This window comes from Xiphias gladius, chromosome 22, assembly GCF_016859285.1.
Source record: "Xiphias gladius isolate SHS-SW01 ecotype Sanya breed wild chromosome 22, ASM1685928v1, whole genome shotgun sequence".
NCBI lineage: Eukaryota > Metazoa > Chordata > Actinopteri > Istiophoriformes > Xiphiidae > Xiphias > Xiphias gladius.
Window position 1 is genome coordinate 26,493,155 of NC_053421.1, and position 22,447 is coordinate 26,515,601.

General features: G+C 44.1%; 1 protein-coding gene across 8 annotated transcripts in view; it reads left to right on the top strand.

Moving 5' to 3' along the window:
* Positions 1-22,447, top strand: part of cspg5a (chondroitin sulfate proteoglycan 5a) — a 61,416-nt gene that overhangs the window by 12,623 nt on the left and 26,346 nt on the right. For all 8 annotated transcript variants that reach the window (XM_040116892.1, XM_040116894.1, XM_040116896.1 and 5 more), the window contains exon 2: positions 9,543-10,518. In XM_040116892.1, the coding sequence (XP_039972826.1) occupies positions 9,543-10,518 (976 nt within the window). The remainder of the gene's footprint in view (positions 1-9,542; positions 10,519-22,447) is intronic.

A 22,447-nucleotide genomic window follows, 5' to 3' on the forward strand; every position in this document is an offset into this window, starting at 1 on the left:
CAAGAGAGCTGTCTGAGAGCATCAGGAAAGCTGTTATCAAAAAACATAACAGTTCCAGAGGCTACGAGGCAATCGGCAAAGATATCTTGAAATCCCTGTTTCAACAGTTCGTAATGTTATCAAGAAGTTTCACAGTCATAAAACTGTCAAGACGCTTCCAGGGCGTGGTGCTAAGAAGGCAAGACTAATGTTTGCAAAACCTTCATATCATAGACAAGCCACAGTCTTTCTGGGATAATGTTCTATGGACAGATGAAAAGCAAAGTAGAGCTCTCTGGGAACGCAGTGCATCAGTTTGTTCATGGGTGACAAAATTAAGCCCCTAAGGAAAATAGCACCCTACCTACAGTAAAACATGGCGGAGGTTCTATCATGCTGTGGGGCTGCTGTGCTTCCTCTGGTACTGGGGCCATTGAATGAATGGAAGGAATGATGAAATCAGAAGATTACCAGGGCATTTTAGAGAGAAATGTGTAACCCAGTGTCAGGCAACTAGGTTTGAGGCGATGATCTTGGGTCCCCTCAGCAGGACAATGACCAAGAGCAAACATCCAGCAGCACAAAAGAATGGTTGAAAAGGAAAAGATGGACTGTTGTAAAATGGCTAGTATTGTGTCCTGACCTAAATACCATTGAAAACCTTTGGAGATACCTGAAATCTGCCATTGCAAAAAGGACTCCTGCAAACTTAAAAGAGCTTGAACGCAGAGCAATGGAAGAGCGGCAGAAACTACCAGCAGAAGCTTGTAGAAGGCTGCGACAAACTTTTAGAGGCCGTCATTGTTACCAAAGGTTTTGCAACCTTATATTAATGAAGGATGCCGATAATTGTGTCTGGGGTATTTTTTGTTTTTAATTTTCTTTTGTTCAGTAACCTTGGACATTTTATTAAAATTGTTCTGATCATACAAAAATTGTTAATTTGAATCTATTTCTGAATATCTTGTAAAGTCTGTACTTAAAATTCCGGGGTGCCAGTAATTTCAACCAGAACTGTAAAATGGAGGTTCAAGGTTTGTACTTGAGCTTGGAAAAAGCAGTTTACAAACAATCGCTCATAGTCAAATTAGTAGCTGTCAATCACATCACAAGATCTTCATCAGCAAATGGATGTTTCCTGAGTTGTCTTTGAGTTGTCTTCAAAAATATAATGAAGATGAGCCTATATCATACGCTTTCATATGATTGGGAGCTCCAGAACAGCTTCCGAATGGGCATTTTGATGGCATTGTTTTTTCAACTGCCATTTCCAAGGTCAAGAATAAAGTTTGAACTTTCACTTTTAATCCAAAAATGAAGGAGAAGTCCGCAGAACAAAATGAATATATTCTCAAACCAACAAAATCCCCAAATTTAAACTTCCTTCTTCATTGCTGTCATATGTGAACACCCTACTTGATGTGATACCGAAAGAGGTTTTTTTTGCCAATTAATCTGTTTATCTGTGCAAAAGTTTTCATTTCTGCAAAACTGAATTCATCTAGTCAGTCCTGAAAAGCTGTTGCTGAAACCAAGCACATCAGAAAATTTCTTTCGCCAAAGTCTTATTCGCTCCGTAACAGTTCGCGCATTTCTTCACACACACACACACACACACACACACACACACACACACACACACACACACACACACACACACACACAGCTGAGCTTTTCACAGCCCAAAGGTGTACAGTATTCTACACAAAACCCATTAGTAAAGGGGGAAACTGTGGCCATGTTGCTATCTATTTTTCTACCTTTCTCCGGATCCTTTTACCTTTTCTCCAACATTGTGGTGTGTGTGTGGTAATGAGCGGTAATCTCTCCCCAAATCAAGCCTCTTGTGAATTATCTGGTGATTGGGTTTCATAACACATGGGATCTTGAATGCATTCAACTCCCCACTGTACAGTATCATTTGAAGCACACAGAGGCATCAGTGGGACCTGTGGAAGGCATTAGTGTATTTTACTCATTGAACTGACCTGATTTTCCAATGAAAGGCCAAATTTTTACTCATAAACATTTTTACTGAAACTGTACACTGTGACAACAAAAACTCATGACTCAGCGCGTCACTTATTAGCTCTGTCGTTGTTCTCATGTGTCGTACTAGAACATTATGGACTGGAAATCATTGCCAGGTTAAACAAAGTAATTTCCATATTCTCTTCGCGCACATACATTCTGTTTAGGTGTATTTATACCTGACGTGTGGTACCCTTAATCATCTTTTAAAAACCGATCAAGCATTGATTGAACTGACAGACGCATCACTTCATTCTGTATGGACTGTATATTATGTACAATAACCGCGTGGCTCGCTCTCTCAAGCGGCCACGGAGTCGCACCGCCGCTCCTAAACAGGCTGTCCATCAAGAGGTTCTCCCTCGTTGATCCAATTAGGCTGACGAGGCGGTGAAAGGGAGACTCCACTTAATTGGAGCTCAGTCCAGAGATGCGCAGCGAGGACTCCGGCAGACTGACACCACTGAGGTTGTCTACAGCTTTTCCTACGACTGCCTGAGTTCTGATTGTTTTGTGCGCGCTACGATGTGTGTGGAAGTGTGTTCCTGCCCGTGTGTAAAGAGCATGTCTGTTTTATTTCTATTTCAAAGGAAATGCCAGGACGTTGAGACAGACAACCTCTCTATCTCATGCTGTGTAATTTGTAGATTTTACATTTTATTTGCTCCTGATTAGAAACTTTGGAAACGTGGGGTCATTGTTGGTTTTTTTTTTTTTTTTTTTTTGCAGTTGTTCGGACATAACCCAAAGTATTGGACAAATTAAATTTGTCCAAGAGCACCAAAGTGATGAAAGTTTATCTTGTCTCAAATAGTTTTTGAGACATTTCTCTAAAAACCACAAACATCAGCCCCGTAACGGCAATAGACGCAAAGTCAGGGGATCACTGCGGTCGTAAAGATTCGCCCTTAGGCCACCAGGACTGTCTGTACAAAATTTCACGGCAATGCATCAAATAGTTGCTGAGGTATTTCGGTCTGTGGTGGAACGAACAACTGACGCCGCCGTCCCTGGAGCCAAGCTTCCAGCGTGGCTAAGAATGACCCAGATTAAGATCAGGCTTGAAAGCTGGACGGCGTTCAACCCATGTTGTTGTTTTCCACGGTGCGTCCATGATATTTTACAGCGTTTATGGTAATAAGGTGACACATGCTGGGGGATGTTTCTCTAGACGGTGTTTGATGGCTTGATCACACTTGTCACCAGTCCCTGCAAACATTTGTCCCTCACCTCCAGGCTTCCTTGAAGCCCCCGCCTCTGACAAATCCGCTCGCGTGTTGCTTGTTTTTTCGGTGTGAGCCGGGGCGGATTTGCGGGTTCACTTTTGTCGATGGTGTTTGGAGAATCTGCCGTAGATTTGAAGCATCGTACCAGAGGTGGAAATTTCGCATCCCTCTGCTGAGTCGAATTTGTTTCGTTCAGTTCAGTTCAAACATTCGTAGTCACCGAAGGCGTAGTTCATTCATTTTTTTTTTATTAAGCTAAATAACTGTGGCGCCTTTAAAACGCAAGTTTAATTAAGTGAACCTATCGCTGTTGATAACGCGGTGACTTTACGCCGCTGCTTCTGACCGACTACAGTTCTTTCTTTTGCTGGTTTGAACCGTTGAGGAATGAAGACCTGCACGAGGACTACAGGACACTGTTAGGATCATTCATAACATGTCCGAAAACTCAACGATGACTGAGCGTACGCTCAGTTCAGCTTGAGGACTCAGCGTGAAATATTCGTTTATTCCTCTCTTCACTTACTGACTTAGCGCCTCTGCGGATCGCAGTATCATACTTTAATAAAAAATATCACCGTGTGTATAATATACAGTAAAGTGCTTTCCCCTCGGCCACAGGCAGACTGGCAGTGTGAGCGTCCAAGTCCAAGTCTTTCAGAGACCTAAAGCATCTCCCTTCCTCTCTCTCTGTCGCTTTCACTCTGCCTTTTTCACCATCTCTCTCCATCCCTGGCTTTTCTCACATCCTCCTCTTCCTCCCTCCGTGCCTCTGCCTGGCTCTTTTCTCTTTCTTCTCTCTGTCTTGGTGTGTCACTTCTCCCTGTCCCTCGTTACCGTCTCATACTCATCACCCCCTGTCATTTTGACTGGTTGTGTGGCAGCTACTGCTGTCGGTTCTCCAGCCTGTACGGTTTGCATTCATCAGGCTTGTTGCAGCAGCAGCAGGCGGAGGAGGAGGAGGAGGAGGAGGAGGAGGAGGAGGGGTTTGTTGTTCTGAAGGCAAACTGGTCTGGTTTTCTCAGGAGATTCACCCAAACACAGCTCTCAACTGGACTAACTGTCACTTAATGAGTGTACTGCTTCCAGGTGTTCAAGTGTGTGTGTTTCTGTGTATGGGTGTGTGTGTGTGTGTGTGTGTGTGTGTGTGACTGGTTGACAAAGAGCACAAGAGAGCGTGAAGCAAACGATGTGTGCAAAATAGAGAGGCAGACATTTACGGTCTTAAATCCTAATTTCCTGGTGAGCATCAAGCGTTCAGCGTGTAAAACGCTTTTGTGTGGTTATAGTAAATCCTTTTTTTTTTTCTTTCTTTTTTTTTTTTTATGTGTGAGTGTATGAGCGTGGTTTTGGCACATTATCACAGCCTGTTCGGTTGATGTGTTGAGCAGCAGTGGATTGTGGGACTGCTGGAAAGATTAGCCCCAGAACGACCCCCGGCTTCAAAGACGCAGCTCGCCGCTGCAGAGCCGGAAAAAACAAAACCTTCAATAAAGTGAAGCCTTCTACCTGTCAAACACCTGGTGGCTAAAATGACAGCCTCCCTAATGATGACGGGAAGGTGTGGGTACAGCCATAACAAGCGTGGATCCGTTTGTTCTACTTTATCTCTCGGTTCCTGTTTTATTGAGGAAACGGCTTTCTGTGCGGGCACGTGACGTCCTGCTCACGCATTCACGACCGTATGATCCTCTCTACCGGTGCAGTGAGGAGCAGTGACGGTGACATGTCCTGCTCAAGGGCACGTTGACCAGAGATCCTGAGGGAGCAGCCTGCAGGCTTTCGCAATGCCAGACGCAGCGGCGGTAGAACATGCTGTTACACTGAAGGGCAAAACTCATTTGTTTCAGACGGAAAAGAGAAGCCGAGCCGGGATCTCCCGAGCGGACGTGGTCTATGTGTTTTGGTGTATTTCATTCATTTCAGCATCGCGCAGGCCACGGTGCTGGATCTTGAGTTTCTGGGCTCATATTGTTGTGGCAAATATCGTTCTGTATTTGATGTCGGGCCACACAAATAAAATCGACTTGGTTTTGACTCGAATAACCAAAGTTCAGGCATGTGATCTCTGGGCCTCATCTGAACCGAAGTAGATGAGGCAGATTGTGTAAAGACTCAGTAACCAGTCCTGCTTTCCTGGTTGTTTTCTTGCTTTTCTGGAAGCGGGGAAGTTAGTAGGTTGTGGCTCGCTAGCGCCAGAGGGCGTGTACCTTTTTTTTCTCTGTTTGTTTCCACATCAGACATAACGTCATGGGACTCATAAATGTCTGGTGGAGGCCCTAATAAATAATAAACCACGGTCTGTGTAAATGGAGCCTCACTGAGTGCTGAGGAGACATTTAGAGATTAACAACCCCAGAGGGTCGCGATCTGAGCTTAAGTTCAGTCAGCAAAGATCCTCACAGATACCCTCACATATGCCATTTGGCGGCAGCTGTTAACTAAAGCTCCTTACACGACCAGGAGCACATTTATTCACCATCAGTGATCGTGGTAGGAACTGAACCCCCAACTTCTGGGATATAAACGTACTTATTTCCGAAACAAGACACATAAATGGGACGTGAACCCATTTAATGGGTGCCGGTGACGACGACAAGACCACTAACTGAATATTAAAGGATAAAGATTGTGTTATTTTATCTTTTTATTGTCAAAGATACATAGATAAGATTTTATTCTCTCAGATAAATGTGTCACGAAGGGGGACCTTTTATTGTAGTGGCCATTAAACACCAATTTGCGTATTCCGTAAAAAAAAAAAAAGGACTTGTTGGCTCAAAATTGACAAAAATTTAGCAGAAGCAGTAAGAAGCAAATGAAAAATTTTTTTTTTTTTTCAAAATTATAATCAACAACAGTTCTCTTCAAAGAAACTAAACCCAGCACTGTGCGCGTCTTGCCAACAAGTATTGCCCAAGTTACACCAGCTGATATACTGTAACTTATGCTTCATTGTCGGCCATGCTGCCATCCTGTTGCAATAGGCGGCATATTGCTTCACTTCAACCCAGATGGATATAGCAGTTTCCTCTCCTCAGCTCTTCCAACTGGCAAAGCAGTGTAAACAGAAGCATCTGGCCAACGTGGGGCTACTCTCGGGTCGGCACTGCGTGTCACGGAGTTTTAGTTGTTTTAGAATAAGCGCTACGTTGATTGAATGTGTCGTCCAATGCAACAGCAGGGCTCCTTTATTTGTTTATCGAGGGGGATTTGCTTCCGCTTGACACGCAGGCTGAATTACAATTTGCGTTTTCACTTCATATTAGCTCATTTCTGTGCGGGTGGAGCAGTTATTATGTCCTCGCCAACCAGCAGCGTCTGACGCATCCGTCCCATCCACATCGTTTTCAGTTGCCGTAGTGGCTTCTAGCAGCAGTTAACTTTACACTTGTCATGTCAATCAAGGAAATATCCCAGAGTTTTTTTTTTTTTAATATACGTCTCACAACACAGCACATGCCACTAATGCTGACTTGAACCAGCGGTTGAGTGCGGCAAGCAAAATACTACGTGTACCTGCGGCATTGTTAACAATTCTGACCAATAAACGCGCATTTCTCTTGGCTTGTTGTGGCTTGATTCAAATATGTTTTCTGCTAGTGGTTAAAAGCTGTGACGAACATGAAATTAAAGTTTACTACAGCACCCACTGCCCCCTGCAATCAGTGTTGGGCAGCAACACATTACCAAGTTATGCATTAGGGTTAGGGTTAACGAATGGTGTAGGGGATTACAATTTGAAAATTCTGTGATTACATTACAGTTACTAATCTCAGTTACTTTGACATTTGGAGGTCGGCTCGTTCGCTGTCGTGGTTGATTCCAGAGTTGCCTTATTTATATTTTGTGCGTCCTCGGCTGGCTGACGTGCCAGGTGTCAGCCACAGGTGTACTACCTTCCGTTTAAGAGTTGGAGGGTGTGTAACCGAGCTCCCGAGGTCGGGACCTCAGAAGAGCCGTGTGCAGTCACAGGGGCTAAGCTAGCCGCTGCATGGTCAGCTAACCCCCCTCCAGGCCGTACGGTCGCCTGCTTGTTAAACTGCAGCGGCTCCGGTTTTTATTTCTACTCGTGTTAAACAGAAAAGACGCACCGCTGAGTAACGAAAGTAAAGTAATGCGACACGTTGCTTATGCTGCAGAGTAATTGGTAAAGTGATGTAATTACTATTTCAATGAGTAATGTGTAATGAGTGATTGAGTACAGTTTCCAAGTAACTTGCCCAGCACTGCCGGCTGGGTTGCAGTCAAAAACTCTGTTGTTAAGATGAACCGTCTCTTCAGTGTAATCTCCGCATATTTACAGCTTTCTTACAATTGCTGATTTGCTTTCTTGTCTGCGTCTCCTCGAGATCCCCCCCTTCCCCCCGCAGGGCACCCCCAAAGTCTCCCAAATCCCTCCCCTCTCCTACCAAATAATCCCTAATCCCAGCTCCTCGCCGTTCAAGTACATTAGTGAATTATTCCTTTAATCCAAGGGGGGAGCGGTCGTAAAGGAGCTTTTTGCATGACTCAACGAGCCGCCCTCGGATGAAGTAATCGACCAGAGGATAAGCATACGGCCATTCGCGTCTCGCTTTAATTTGTTTCACCCCGTGTGTTCTACGCCAGACTCCTTGAGCCCACTTTGTCCAGCACATAATGCAAAAAGACTTTAGTTTGTGATGTCACTGTGTAGTGCATGACCACTGGTGTGTGAGTCTGAGGCTGGAAAATGTCTTTGGAAAGAGTGAACTGAACCGGTTGGTGATTGTATGTGTGTGTGTTGGTATTTATAGTCTATATATAAACAACAGCAGATGTTGCATCCGACAGCCCGGTGCATTTTTACCCTGTTATTCTTAGCTCATTTTTGCTAATATTCCAGCCGATCAGGATATGTGATCTGATTTTAGGACAGATTTTTCAGGGATGAATGTGGATTAGACATCAGCACTTAGACATCAATTTTTTTACCAGCGACATTAGTTTAAATGTCTTTGCTTCTAACTGAGAGTGAGCTTCCAGGAACCCGCGGTGCCTTTCTTCACCTCTCTGTCCCGAAGCAGTTTATTTTCAACCCCTTGATTGTTGAATTTTTCATGGTAATGGTTGCTGCATTTTCTGACGTCAGTGTGGTTCTTGTAGGGTCAGTGTTTTCTTCGACTGCTGGCTGCACAGAACTACATTTTCTACTGTTTCAGACTGAGGACATGTTTTCTGATCAGTGTTGTGCATCTACAACGCACCGAATGAATTTGAAATTTCAAATTCTTTACCCTTGTATTACATTTTAACTGGGATTTTTTATACTCTTTTTTTTAGTTAATGACAATGATCTTAGTCGGTTTATGTTGTTTTTATTTATATTTTTGATGACGTTTTTAATGCTGTACTCTTGACCAGGTCTCTTTTGAAAAAGAGATTTTAGTCTTGACGAGACTTTTGCCTGGTTAATAAAGAGCAAAATCATATCAAGTGAAATCATCTCTGGTAGCCCATTCCGCATATACATTAGCTGCATTTAGAGTTTGACACCACAAATGTAATATTAACAGAGCAAAATGCACAAAACCCATGTTTTTGTCATTTTTAAATATTTTATACATTCTCAAGGGTCAGAGACAACTTTAATTTCTGAATCTGTATTGTTGATGCAATCTCTCAGAATCAGCATGAGATAATATGGGTGCTACAAATCTGATTTACAGCTGTAGACATCCCCCTTACAAAGCCCTGCACTCCAGTAACGGGCCCGTTTTAGGGCCAGAAGTTTTTCCTGAGCTGATCGATATACCTCATTAAATTGACTGCAGTTTCCTCACCACAGTGTTTCCTGACCCCTTTCCCCTTCTTAGAAGATCAAATCTTTGCGGCTTTTTTTCCTTCATTCAGACAGCAGTCGGGGCCTTCATGCATCTGTGCTCAGGGACTCACAGTCGGTCCATTAAGCTTGGGGAGAGCTTTACAATGACTACACCTTCATGGTGAAAAATTCATAATGCAGAGTAATAATTGATGGTACTTATGTACAGTAGGTATGGGACGGATCATAAAGCCATTGTTCGCCTTTAAATCCCAAGTACATGGGTGCCCTGATGGGTTAACGATTTAAGATATTGGCCATGAACAACATTGCCGGTCCGAGCCCAACCATGGACCGTTGCTGCATGTTGTTCCCCAATTACTTTCTCCCCTTGTTCCCTGTCATCTCTCTACCTATGACTCTTCTAAAAGCATAATTATTTTCATTAAACAAACACAGACCCGTCATAGTTTTTCAGGTGTTCCATTCGACTAAGAAACCTTTTTTGTGTGTGTTTGCAGGAAACGTTGTCGGGACCAATGTCACTGACACGGACAGCACGGCCAATGTTACCTCCCTTCTTACCGAGGAGGAACGACCTATCAAGGTCAATGAGATCGTTGTTGCGGTAACCGCGCTGAGCAGCTCGGCCAGTCTGGATACGATCAACACTGTGACCCCAAGGGCGGGCCGTATACCTCGTTCCGGCGAGGAGGAGGAGCACAGCAGCGGCATGTTTGATGAATCGGTGCATCCTGCAGTGGAGGAAGTGGGCGTGGCAGCCCCGCCTCAGCTCAGCCCTGATTCGGCTGAGACGGAGCTCCTGCTGCCCAGCAACCCACGTAAAGAAGATGTCATGGAGGGTGAGGAGGAGGGGGAGGATGAGGAGGAGGAGCGTCTGCCGCACACTGACCCGCCTTGGATCCACTCCAAGGACACAGCCGTGTTTGACCTGGACCACCTTTTCACCACCACTGCCGCGCCCCCGGCCGCCACCAACCCCTCTAACCCCGACGTCCTCCATGTGGACTTCTTCGACCCCTCCTCTCGTGGACGCAGCCTGGACCTAGCCCCGCCATCTCCTTCATCACTGGCCCATGAGCTGCAGGGTGGCGACCCGACCTCCTGGGCGATGCCAGACAACTATGACTACCTCACGCCCTATGAGGAGGGCGTGTCCCCCACCGCCGATGAGTACACCTACAGCACCACAACTGACGCCTATGAGAGCGACGAAGATCTCCGGATGTCTGCTGGGTCTCCGGCTCGCCCCATTCCAGGGGTGGCGCTTCCCGGTGCAGGAGCTCCGGTACCAAACATCCCTGTGGCGGCTCCTCCAGCAGCCTCACCAGTGGACGGGTCAGATGGGTTGGGCGGATGCCGCGTGGGCTACCAGGTGGTAAACGGAAGTTGCCGCTCGCCCTGCGACATGCTGCCCAACTACTGTTTCAACGGGGGACAGTGTTACTTGCTGGAGGGCATGGGAGTCTTCTGCAGGTATGACGTTACAGGACAACAACTGCACTCTGCAATTGCACTCTCTATACAAAAAACAAGCCACTGCCACTCAGCAATATATAGGCAACAAGTTTGCAGGTCCTCCATGTCAAAAATCACACGCACTCATCTCAGAGTCACAAGTCAAACCAGAACACATGGACATCGTACCCATGCTGCTTTCAGTGCAACTTAATTTTTCCAGTGACAGCAGGATCTCTGGTGTCCGCTAACAATACCAACATCCAGAAATTCGTTAAGAAATCTTGCAAAAGTCCAATGTGAACTTCAGATCTTGCCTCATAATCATCAATTTTTTCTTTGGTACCAAAAGTAACAGGAGATTGGTATCCGCACATCCATGGTAACAGTGCAAACTGCCAGAAGGCAATGATGCATGACTTCCCGTGGTGTAGATTCCCGAATAAACAGGACTCAGGTGTAGCTTACTGACTCCATAGCAACACTACATTTCCTGTTTGCATCACCCAAAACATGATACCTGTGGGGCCAAAAACGATGGAAGAATTCGACTGAACAGTCAGTCTTATTGCCATTTTGTCCCAGTGGCCAACTGCAGCAACTAATAAAATCTTCTACAGCAATATTACCCATAAACCACCATCGGAAAGAAAGGTGACTGTAAAACTGTCAAAACAGGACACCTTGAAGTGCAAACTGTCAAGCTGTCATTAGTTTCGCAACTATTTGGTCACAAACCAAAGAATCAGGTGGTCAGGGAATCGCCAAAGTTAGACGGCTTAATCAAGGAATGTCTGCAATAAATTTCATGGCAATCCATCAAACAATTGTTGAGCTATTTTAAATTCATTTATAAAGGGGCGGACCGACCAAGATTCAAGAGTGCAGCTACTGAGCTGCTCATGAGGCTGTCTCATTTGCATGTTTGATCAACAGTAAATATATTGCGCTGGTTCTACAGAGCGATGAGACACCAGTGTGTAAAAAAAATGTTCTGACACACTGTTGTAGAGAATGAGACTCCAGGAAACTAGCGATTTAGTGTGCTGCTCTATGGTCAGGACCATGTGGAAAAACTCAGCGTAAAATAGAAACCATCACGTTACTGTTATTTTAAACAAGAGACTTTTATGAGGAAATGTCCCCTCGTCTGGCAGGATGTATCCTGGGATTTGGTTTCCCTTTGTGAGAGCTGGAGTCATGCAAACTGTACACACACATAGACACGCAGTAGTATGAGCGAAAACAAGAACACATACACAGAAACTGAACCGCAGCGTTTGGTAAACACGGAAAAACTCAAACATTCACTCATATGCAAACACTGAACTACATATCGATATTATTTTCATATTTTGCATGTCCGTAAACACCACTCTGTCCCTTTCCTATATGACCCGCCTTCCAGGCTTTAGCCACAAACTGCAGTAATGACTTTCCCCAATACTCGATCCAATACGGTTGCCGTGGTGATGAATCTAGGTGGAGGTCAAAAGTCAAACGGATTAAGAGATATGAGATATAAAATATGGTGCAAGCCACAGAGTAGTTTCAGGTCAATATGAGTCCTCTGCCAGAGCATCTGAAAGTCACCAATCGCAGTGCATCTGTGGATTAAAACGTCCCGATCTGTGATGAGAACAGCTACAGTTGAGTTGGGGGAAAAAAAAAAAAAACGCTGTCACATCAGCGGGCGGGGTTCAGGATTAGAGCTGCTGCAGATGTGGGAAAGATGTGTGCTTTGTCCGATTTTTTAATTTGGAATTGATGTTGTTCATAATATACAACATATTGAATGGAATATGAAGGGATCGATACCAAACCTGTAGGATCTGCAGTAAGAATCTTATTATCATATTACCCCCCCCCTCCAATATGCTAAAATTTGTCACATCCGCCCTAATAGTGTTTGACACTGTAAGGCGTGGTCACACCAGAAAGCGGCACACCAAAATTCATCCACGCATCCTCACGAAATAGGCAGTACAGAGACTTGGTGACGTAGCGACTACTCACAGGACTAACTGGTGAACTGCTGCAGCTAGTGTGCTGAACAAGCTGGGAACATGCAAGAAGTAGTACGTCCCAATAGCTCGGCAACCTTCTTTATTTTTTCTCTGCGCCATTTACGGCTTCCTGGCATTTTCTTCTCAGGATTGTACATCATTTCATTCAATAAAGAATTTAGTGGAAGATGGAATAAAACGTTTCGGTTTCACTCCAGCTCTCTGTTGGCCAACAGTGTGAATTTTAATGTAAAGTTCACCAAAGTTGAACCTAAACAAAAAAAAACAAAAAAACCTTTGTACAGTTTGTGCAGACTTCACTTCGCCCCCGTGAGTGAATCCACAGACTGGGGCGATTCCATTAAGTAACTGATTTCGCCACAACCTTTTTGCAGTTTCATTTTCTGGTGTGACCGGACGTTTGTATCTATTATCCCGTTCGTATTTTCCTACTCCTGTAGATAACTGGCTAAATGTCAGTGAAGCAACATCCCCCTGGGATATCTTCATTAGCATTGTAATCAGGCGGAGAGGGAAGAAAATGACAAGAACATCAGTTCCGAACATCTGGTTTAGGTGTCAGCACGGGAAGAGAGCCATCATAAGAGAAGCACCGAAAACAATTTGGACACCAACAGTAGCCTCGGTTGAGGGCAAACGGCTGCACAAAAAAGCATGCAATAACGGCCAGTTTGTCACAAACAAAAAAACATCTGGCATATTGTAAACATCTCAGATTGATGAGATCTAACAATGTCATTGATCTCTCATTTCCGAACGACAGAGATTTCACGTGCAATTTCCCCATAATCACGAAATGAATGAACCAACCAATGGGTGAGGAGAGACTTCCAATTTGTGAGCAGCTGCACAGATTAACATGCAAATTTATGCGCAGTGGTGATCAGCCTCCTGACTGGATTTGATGGTATGAAAATATTAAACTGACTGACGCTGTAAACACCGTTATCTACACACAACACACACCCATGCGCACGCTGAAGTACCGAGGACATCTCAGCCTGAACTAAAACAACGATCTAAATTGTCGAACATCTAGACAGCCCAGATTTACCTGCTCCAAAATAACCAAGGCCAGAGATTTATGTCCCTGTCCCACTTCACCACCAGTGACCCCATGACCTCAGCTGAAGTTCCTATCCAGCAGGACCACAGCATCACGTCTTGCACCCACTCTTTGCTGTGACCATGACCCTGGTCCTAGCCGACCTATCACCCCCCCCCCCATGTCAAAAATCGGCAGTAGTTTCATGATCTGAATCACAATCGGAGGATATTTGAGCATTGTTATTTCGTATCCACCATTTCCAGCGGCCAAGGAATGACCTTCCATTCTTTCGCTTACTTTCACGGTACAGTCAGCGGGGGAGGAAGTGCTGCATGTGGCAGTTTAACATGAACAGATCATTTGCCACATTTTGATCATGAGGCATCAGTGTAATCACCATGAACACATAAGAAAATTATTGAGATGGCAATTGCTGAGGGACACACTCTGTCAGACCGTTGTGTCAAATCGACACATTACGAGCGTTACTGAGAGGGAAACGGTGCGATGCTCACACAGCAATGCTGAGAAAACTCTCGCTAAGCGAGCGACGGGATCCAGATATTTAGGGCAGATTTTGGAGCCCAGTCAGCAGATAGTAGCGGTGATGAACCTCCTGAGAGTGAGTCAGACGAGGGCTGCAGAGATACTGAGAAGCGCTTGACTGCCGGGCAGAAGCGCAATGTGGGTCAATGGAACACTGGCACAGATGAGGACCAAATGTTCCTCTGTGTGTGTGTGCGTGTGTGTGTGTGCGTGTGTGTGTTTAGGCATGGTTGTGTGTCTGATTACACATGTGACTGAGTTTGCGTATACATTTGAAACTATGACTTTGTGTGTGTGTGTGCGTGTGTGCGTGTGTGTGTGTGCGTGTGTGTGTGTGTGTGTGTGTGTGTGTGTGTGTGTGTGTGTGCGCGTGTGTGTGTGTGTGTGTTGGTGCGTGCAGCTGAACTGAAGCCACTCCGTACATCAGGCCAATTCAATTACAGCAGGATGAATGTTTGGACCTTCAGCCCTGCGCAGTAAAACACACGACCCTCTCAAGTGCTGTTTACTGACCTCAGAACAGCCTGCCGTATCTCTTCCTCACAGAGAGATTTATGTACCTGCAGGACCGGGAAGCTTACCTTTCTCACTGGAGCTGATAACAGGTTACATACTGCTCCGACACTTCCTAAAGCGGCTGCAGAGTTTAGGAATGCAGTGATTATGGATATGTATCATTCCCTGTTCTTCCTCATATGCAGTATTTTGTGAATAGTAGTGGTGCTTAGGCCGTGTCTGAGACGATACTCCTTTTAATAAATGGCAAACAATGACACAAGGAAAAATATTTAACAAATTAAATGAAATGTTATTAATATATTTATATGCAAAATCGACATCACAATAAAAACTGCCAAAAATAATTGGATTTCTCTGCTCTATAAGTTGTGCATCCTCCTGTGCACATAGCACATACTTCACAATTTTAGATTAACAACACTCATATTGTGGTTTGCCCACTGTTAACCGTAAAAAGCGTCTGTAAAGGGACATTTAATTGATTTTAGATATCAAGATCAGTTTACTTGTCACGGTGACAACGCAGCCTTTGAAAACAGTTATATAAAGTCTTTAGTGGATCTGAAGGAGCTTTGTGAAATCTCCAGGGCAAAAAATATTGGCAGCATATGATGCACATAAAAACACCAACCTCCGGTGTTTTCTACAGTGCATTCAGAAAGTATTCAGACCCCTTCACTTTTTTCTCATTTTGCAGACTTATGCTACTATCCAAAAAAATCCACTTCCTTTCCTTCATCAATCTACACTCAATCCCCTGTAATGACAAAGTGAAAACAGAATTTTAGAAATTCTGTTTACGACCCCTGAGCTCCAGAGATCCTGGAGCTCTCCTGGTCTCTCCCAGTCTCCCAGTTCTTCGACGGAAGAAGTCTGGAACAACCAAGACTCTTCCTGGAGCTGGCCGCCCAGCCAAACTGAGCGGCTGGGGCAAGAGGGGCCTCGGTAAAAAGAGGTGACCAAGAACCCGATGGTCACTCTGGCTGAGCTCAACAGATCCTATGTGGAGATTCTTCCCGAAGGACTAACTCTGAGCCTCACGTCTTGGCTTCCTGCAGACACGAAGCTTAGAGCTGAGGCCAAACGGATCAGTCTTGGTTTAATCAGACCAGAGAATCTTCTGTCCCGCAGTCTGAGAGTCCTTTACTTGCTCTTTTGAAAACTTTCACTGAGGAGAGGCTTCCGTCATGGCCACTCTGCCGTAACACACCGGCAGCATCTTGATACACTGGTAAACCCCACTGACCCATTTCCCAGTGTCTTTGTGCATATACTCCCCAGAAAACCGGTGCTTTTATCACATTCGCTACCAAGATTGGCACATCCTGTCCACTGGCGCTTGACTACGTCTTATGTCTGTATGAGTCCTGTGTCTGCTCCTGATGATGTATTCAGGGGTAACAATATCTCTACAATGTCAATCTTCTTTATCGTCTGTTCTGACACATTACTCAACAACAAATCTAATGTACCATTACGTATACAGCATCTACTAACAGCACAATACTGTATATTTACCCCATTCAGATCTGAGCAGCCTACATATCACATATTAGGAGACATCCAAAAATGGAAATTAAATATAATATATTTAACAGAAAGCTTCTGTTACAAACGGCAGGAATTGATTTCAAGAGATGTGAGTGATTTCCATTCAGCTGTAGGATGGAAAATGTCAGATCCAGAGCTTTTGGAGCTTGACCCATATGAGGGAGTAAAAGTCGGGATATCTCAGCCCCTGCTGCTTCGATTTTGAACATTCTTTTAAAAATATTTTTCCCGCAATGCTTGCAGCTTTATGGAGCTTCAATAATAGATCACCTGAATACCCCTTTAACATTTTGTACATTCATGAAATGGAATTCTTCTGCCTCGAGTTTCATTTTTTTTTTTTTTCAATTGGTTATGAGAGGTAACTCAGATTAACAGTGAAAACTGAGGAGAAAACGCATCAACGCATCTCGAGTTTAAAAATGCTCAATATGAGACAAACATCTGACAAACTTCATGAATGTGCGGAGACACCGGGAGCAAGAAAGAAGAGAAACTTGAGGAAAAATAAGAGGAAAAAAAAAGGATTTCCTGGGAAGTTACAATTCAGTCTGAGTCTGAGCTTTCACACATGGCATCTGTTGCTAGTTCAGATACAGCGCATGTCTGACCTGTCACTTCCACTGTGGTTAAAAACACCCACTGAAATAAATAATCGGATGACTTCGTCTCCAGTCGGAAAACGCCTTTGCATTAGCTTTGTGAGATTTTAACTCTAGACCTCTATGTAAGTGCATTGCGAAGCAGTCTCTTGTTTTGAAGCTATCTGCAGCATCTCGGATAGGAAAAAGGAGGGAGGGAAGGAACCAGGGTGTGTGTTGTGGAAACAAAAAAGAAACACCACAGAGAGGGTGTTTATATTCTGACTGTTTATGAGAGAAAAATGCAGAAAGAAAAAGAAAGCGAGGGAAATTAAAATGCGTGAAAGAGTGGTTGGGAGAAAAGAGATCCAGAAACTATCAGCGGGAAACGAGAGGGAGATAGAATGAGAGGAAGAAAAGCGTGAGAGGTGGACAGAGGAAAAATGAGGAGGTAGAAGAGAAACCGTGTGAGAGAATGAGTCAGAACTCTTGCCAGTATGGAAACGATTCAGGCGAGCCAGGTCGAATTGACGCGCGCGCGTGTGTGTGTGTGTGTCCTGCAGCTTGATATGATTAGGGGGAAGCTTTGAGCACCAACAGCAGTTTGTATCCATTTTAGATTTCATTATAATATCATTGAAACGCACTCAAATAAACATGTAGAAATTCACACACAAATACCCCCACCCCCCCAACACACACACACACACACGCACACACACGCACTCGTACACTCTTTCTCTGTCTCACGCCGGATTATGGGTGTATTAGGGATCACTTTCAAGTCAAAGAGCGTGGGGTCGCGGAATCAGGCCAGAGGTCAAACAAGAGATTTATGACTACGGAGAAGGCCAGGACAAAAGACACACACACACACACACACACACACACACACATTCGCGCACACACACGCACACACTCAAACACACAGACAGACACACAGTTTGTTTTTACCAAAGGTAGCCTGGCCTGACTTATTCAGTTGTTGACTACATACACACACACACACACACACAGACATTTGTTTTTGGCAATAGTTGTCACGCTGCAGGATAACTAAGTTGTTAGGTTCGCACACACATTCACGTACGCACACATGCAACCAATGACCGAGTCATCAGGTTTTTATTGATCATTATGTGGGCAGGGCTAACCGGCTGTATCGAACCACTTCAGAGTCTGCCGGTTCTCCGTGTCTCAGTCTTTGACTGTCAGGCTCAAATTCCACTGCAGGTCTTCTGCTTTTATTTTGACAGAGTAGTAGAGAGGAAATGGTCCGAGCCACATTTATCAATATGCAGAGGGACTAGAGTTTCTGTGTATTTTTCTGAAATGAAACAAAGAAACAGTACAATCTATACATACAAATGAACACTAATAGTGCTAATTGATCACAATTTGCACTTACATTACACTTTCTTCCTTATGGGTTTTGGACATTTTACATCAAGACTGTGTTGACTTTATCATAGTCTTTTTATGTGAGTTAATACAACTAAAAGTAAACCTCTGTCAGCTGTGAACCATTATCCTAAACATTGTGTGCTGACATATAAATATATAAATATCATAACAGCACCGATAAAATTCAGAAATTAGGGCAAAAGAGTGTGAGACCCAGGTTCCCATTCCAACCAGCTTCCCTCAACAATGTCTTAGACTGCCCTTTCGGCGGATCCGGGTTTCTGTTCGCAACCATCCGTTGGTTGAGAACTGGTCACTTACCAAGTATTTTCAAAAACTGCAATTGTGTGCAAATTCTTAAAAAAAAGCCTCAAGTCGCTTAATCAAATGCAGACCAATTTCCAACCTTCTGCTCCTCTGTAATTGACTACGTAAACAAAAACACCTTCTTTTAGAAGTAAGAGTCTGATTTCACAGCAAGGCATAGCACCGAGGCTGCTCTGGTATAAGTTATAAACGATCTCAGAATCAGCTTTGATAGAAAAAAAAACCAAAACCCTTCAGTTCGTAGGATTCTGGACCAAAGTTCAGCTTTCGATTCGTCCCAGTCTCAAAATCGGTTTTGCTGGAGGCTTGGTGACATTGTAATTCATAACTCACAGCTGATATACTGTAATTACTTTCATTACTTCCGTTTTAGAGTCTCCTCTTACAGCTCCGCACTGTCGGGCTGGTGTGCCAGTGGTCAGCAGTGACAAAGTTAACCAAAAATTGAACTGTGTGTGGTTGCGCTGCATGAATCGTCTTTGTCTCCGTGAACAAATCCTCTGATGGCGGTGATCCTGATGAAATTTATTGATTTCGTGCTTGTTTTCATCAGGGTCAGACGCTGAGGTGCTTTTAATGAGTGCATTCCCTCAGTGGCTGATGGTTGGAGTAACTGCTAACACGGGACACATCTGCACACCGGCAATTGGTTTGCAGTTTATGGCGTCGTGAGTGCTCTCCAAGGACTCTGGGGGCTTATTCAAATAGGTTTTGTTTACGGTTGTATCCGCAGATCAATGCCGAGTGAGCCATTTGCGGCGTCGGCCAGCCTCTCTTTGTACACGATAGCATGAAGGTTAGCACGGTCTGTTGACAGTGGAGACAGGCTGCTCGGCAGAATATGAAATGTAAATGTGACAGGCCAACTGAAATGCGCTAAATTAGGTGTTTAGCTTTTGCTCACCAGAGATATAAAAATGATTGTTTTGTGGGAGGAAAGTATATATTTATTTAAAATAATGGGTTTTTCCTGCTTAGCTTTGCCTTGCTGTGTATGTCTTTGGCTTTTATTGGACTGTAGGAACTGTAGCGTTTTTCAGGAACGTTCATGCAGCATCACAGAATAAAAGACGCTGTCTGTGAGCTCATGACGAAATACGGGATCGTCTGTAGAGAAGTACTTCCTGCAGTCCTTTTTTTGCCCTCCCATTTGGCCCAAACCCTGGAAAAAGAAGGGCTTCGCCCGACCGAAATGGATGAAGGTATCGAAACATTATTACCGTGGTTTGAACTGGTTGGATTCTTCCGATGCCAAATGGAGGACGCAGATTATGCCGTCGCGTTTTCAAATCCCTTTTCAGTTTTCAAATCAAGGGATTTAGCATTACCGGCTGATTGAATGGAACAGTGTTCTCCCCACCGTGGCTGCTAATAAGGTTATAATGGCTCCATTTGCATAATGGAGGCCGATGTAGTGATATTTTATTTAAGCTGGTTTGTTTTGAATGTGATGCAGAGGACTGGATGCCTCGGGGAAATCTGGGAGGACAGCTGATGAAAGACAAGAAGCATCTGACCTAAAATAATACGATTGCATGTGTGTTTCAGATGGAGGTGGCCTGGATTGTGCGCAACCACTATCTCTGCGGTTCGTTTATCTATTTTATTATTTTCTTTAAACTCAGCTCAGAGTTGCCAAATCTTTCAGACATCAGGATCACGTTGCGGCACAGAGCTCCTGTCCTCATAATCGGTTTTTATTTTTCATAGTTGCTCTACCAACATGCGTCACATGCTCTCAATCAGCAGCACAGCAGAAAAGCCAGATGTTAACAGTGACGGTGGAAGACCGACTGTTGCATTAGTCTCTCCGTATTCTGCTCTGTGCACAAAGAAATCCATAACTGTTTATAGAAATAATAAAAAGTTGAATTGGAGAATATTGATATCTTAAAACACGCTCAGCTGCACAAATACTTAAGCCAGGCCTCGTCACCGTCCCCAATCGCAGCAGTCAGAAAGGGGCAGAGATGTCACATGGCACGGTGTTTTCAAATTGAAGCCATGCGGTTACCTCTCACTGCCATCATATTAAACTTCATTTAATCAGGTAGTCTCGTTGAGACTGAGATCTGGTTTTCAAGAGAAACCCGAGACCGTCTTAATCGCGCAAGCACAGTCTGAGTATGCAGGGAATATAGAATATAACAGAATTGATGAAATAGAGCACAAGTTTATTGTTTACTGCAGTGGTAAATGTCTTTAACTCACCCAGTCATACATTTAAAGCGGCACAAGAACATGCAACACATAGAGCAACTGTGGTCACAGGGTACCGTTGATGAATCAACCAAAAATACGAATAAAATACCTAGAACAAAGCACAAGACATCAAATGAAGTACTGCGGGGCAAGACCTGAGGCTCCATTTTTTTAATTTCAACTTGCTGACTAGACATAAAAGACGTTTTAGAGATATTTTTGGTTGGCAAAGGCACCCGATAATACCATGAAAGACGGTGCAGGTGCTAAATGCCAGTCATGGTGTAAAACCACTGTAACGCTGAGCAGAAATTCGAGACCGGTTGGTCCCCAACGTTTTAGGCCCGAGACCTTTTCAGTGCCCACTCGCCAGCCCTTTGTAACGGGCTCCGCACGCGTATGAGTCGTGAGCAGTTCAGCCAAAGAGCGCAGAGTGTTCCCTTCTCATACTGTTTCATTTGAGTAGTTTTTAGAGGATCAATTAGCTAAAACTATCTGGCTATTTCAGAATTTCAAAAAAAAAAAAGGATTGAGAAAAACAACATCAAAAAACATAATTCTTAATTAACCATGCAGAGGGGCCCGCCGTCCAGTCTACCGGTGATGTCCCAGAGATGACTGAGCCGGTGAAGTCACACAGCTATTTTCTATTAACTCTACCTCATTCTAACCCAGTCAGGCATCTTTTTCTTGTTAAAACCAGAACAAAACAAAAAAACAAAACATAAAAAAAAAAACAGCCATAAACTTTTACCCTCGGTCTTCCTTCATTAGATATTCCCATAAAGCCATCTAATCAGATGAGATCAAACTCACTCTCTCCGTTTTTTCTAAAATCAAATCCAGTTTTTTAATCCTGCTCTCAGCCTGACCCCCCGGTTGCTCTTCCTCTCCCAAAGCCCTCGGCGTAGTGAGAAAGTTTGCTTTTATTCGGCAAAGAAACTTAAATGAGGTTTTGTTTCAGGGACAGCTTCAGAGTTGACGCTTTATAGCCGAGCCATGGTGTTTTCAGAGGCACCAAGCTGTACCCTCTCTTGTCCTCTGCTGGCTTCGCTCCGTTCTTCCTTCCCTCTCACTCTCTGAGGCTCCAGCACAAGAAAATGCGCCTTGCTCCAAGGAAGAAATGTTTAAAAATAGCGTTGCTTCGATGCAAATATAGGATTTATGCTAAAATATTCAGTAAACACCCTGCTGTGCCCTCCCCTGTCAGTCCAGATCCAGCTCTTTTAGGTCCAGCCCTCTGTATCGTCGTTCTTCCACTGCCACTCCGAAGACCTTGTGAAAATATGTTTCTCCCCTCAGCTTGTTCTCAATCCAAGCCTGCAAAGTATTTTATATTTATAACTGTCACCAAGGAGTTGGGTTTTTGAAGTCTTTGTTTGTTAGCAGGATTTTCCCAAAATCTGACAGTTTTGAGTGAAATTTGTTGGAACATTATGAAAAGTGTAATTAGTTTTTGCTGCTAACCAGATTATTTTTAACATTTTTGTTTTTTTCCTTGTCGACTGTGGCATTGACTTGAGTGAATCAAATCTGACACACTTGTTTGAATTTGTCCCACAGTGACTATTTTGATGCAGATTCAGAATCGCTCAACATTTTCTGTCATTTGAATAACACAGTGAGACGACTGCGCAGTCACCAGGGAGGTGAGAGTGATTTCAGTCAGGACTGATCTGCACCTGACCTGCGAACCTGTCCGAAGTAATCGGATATTTATCGTTCCGCGGTTTAACTTTGAG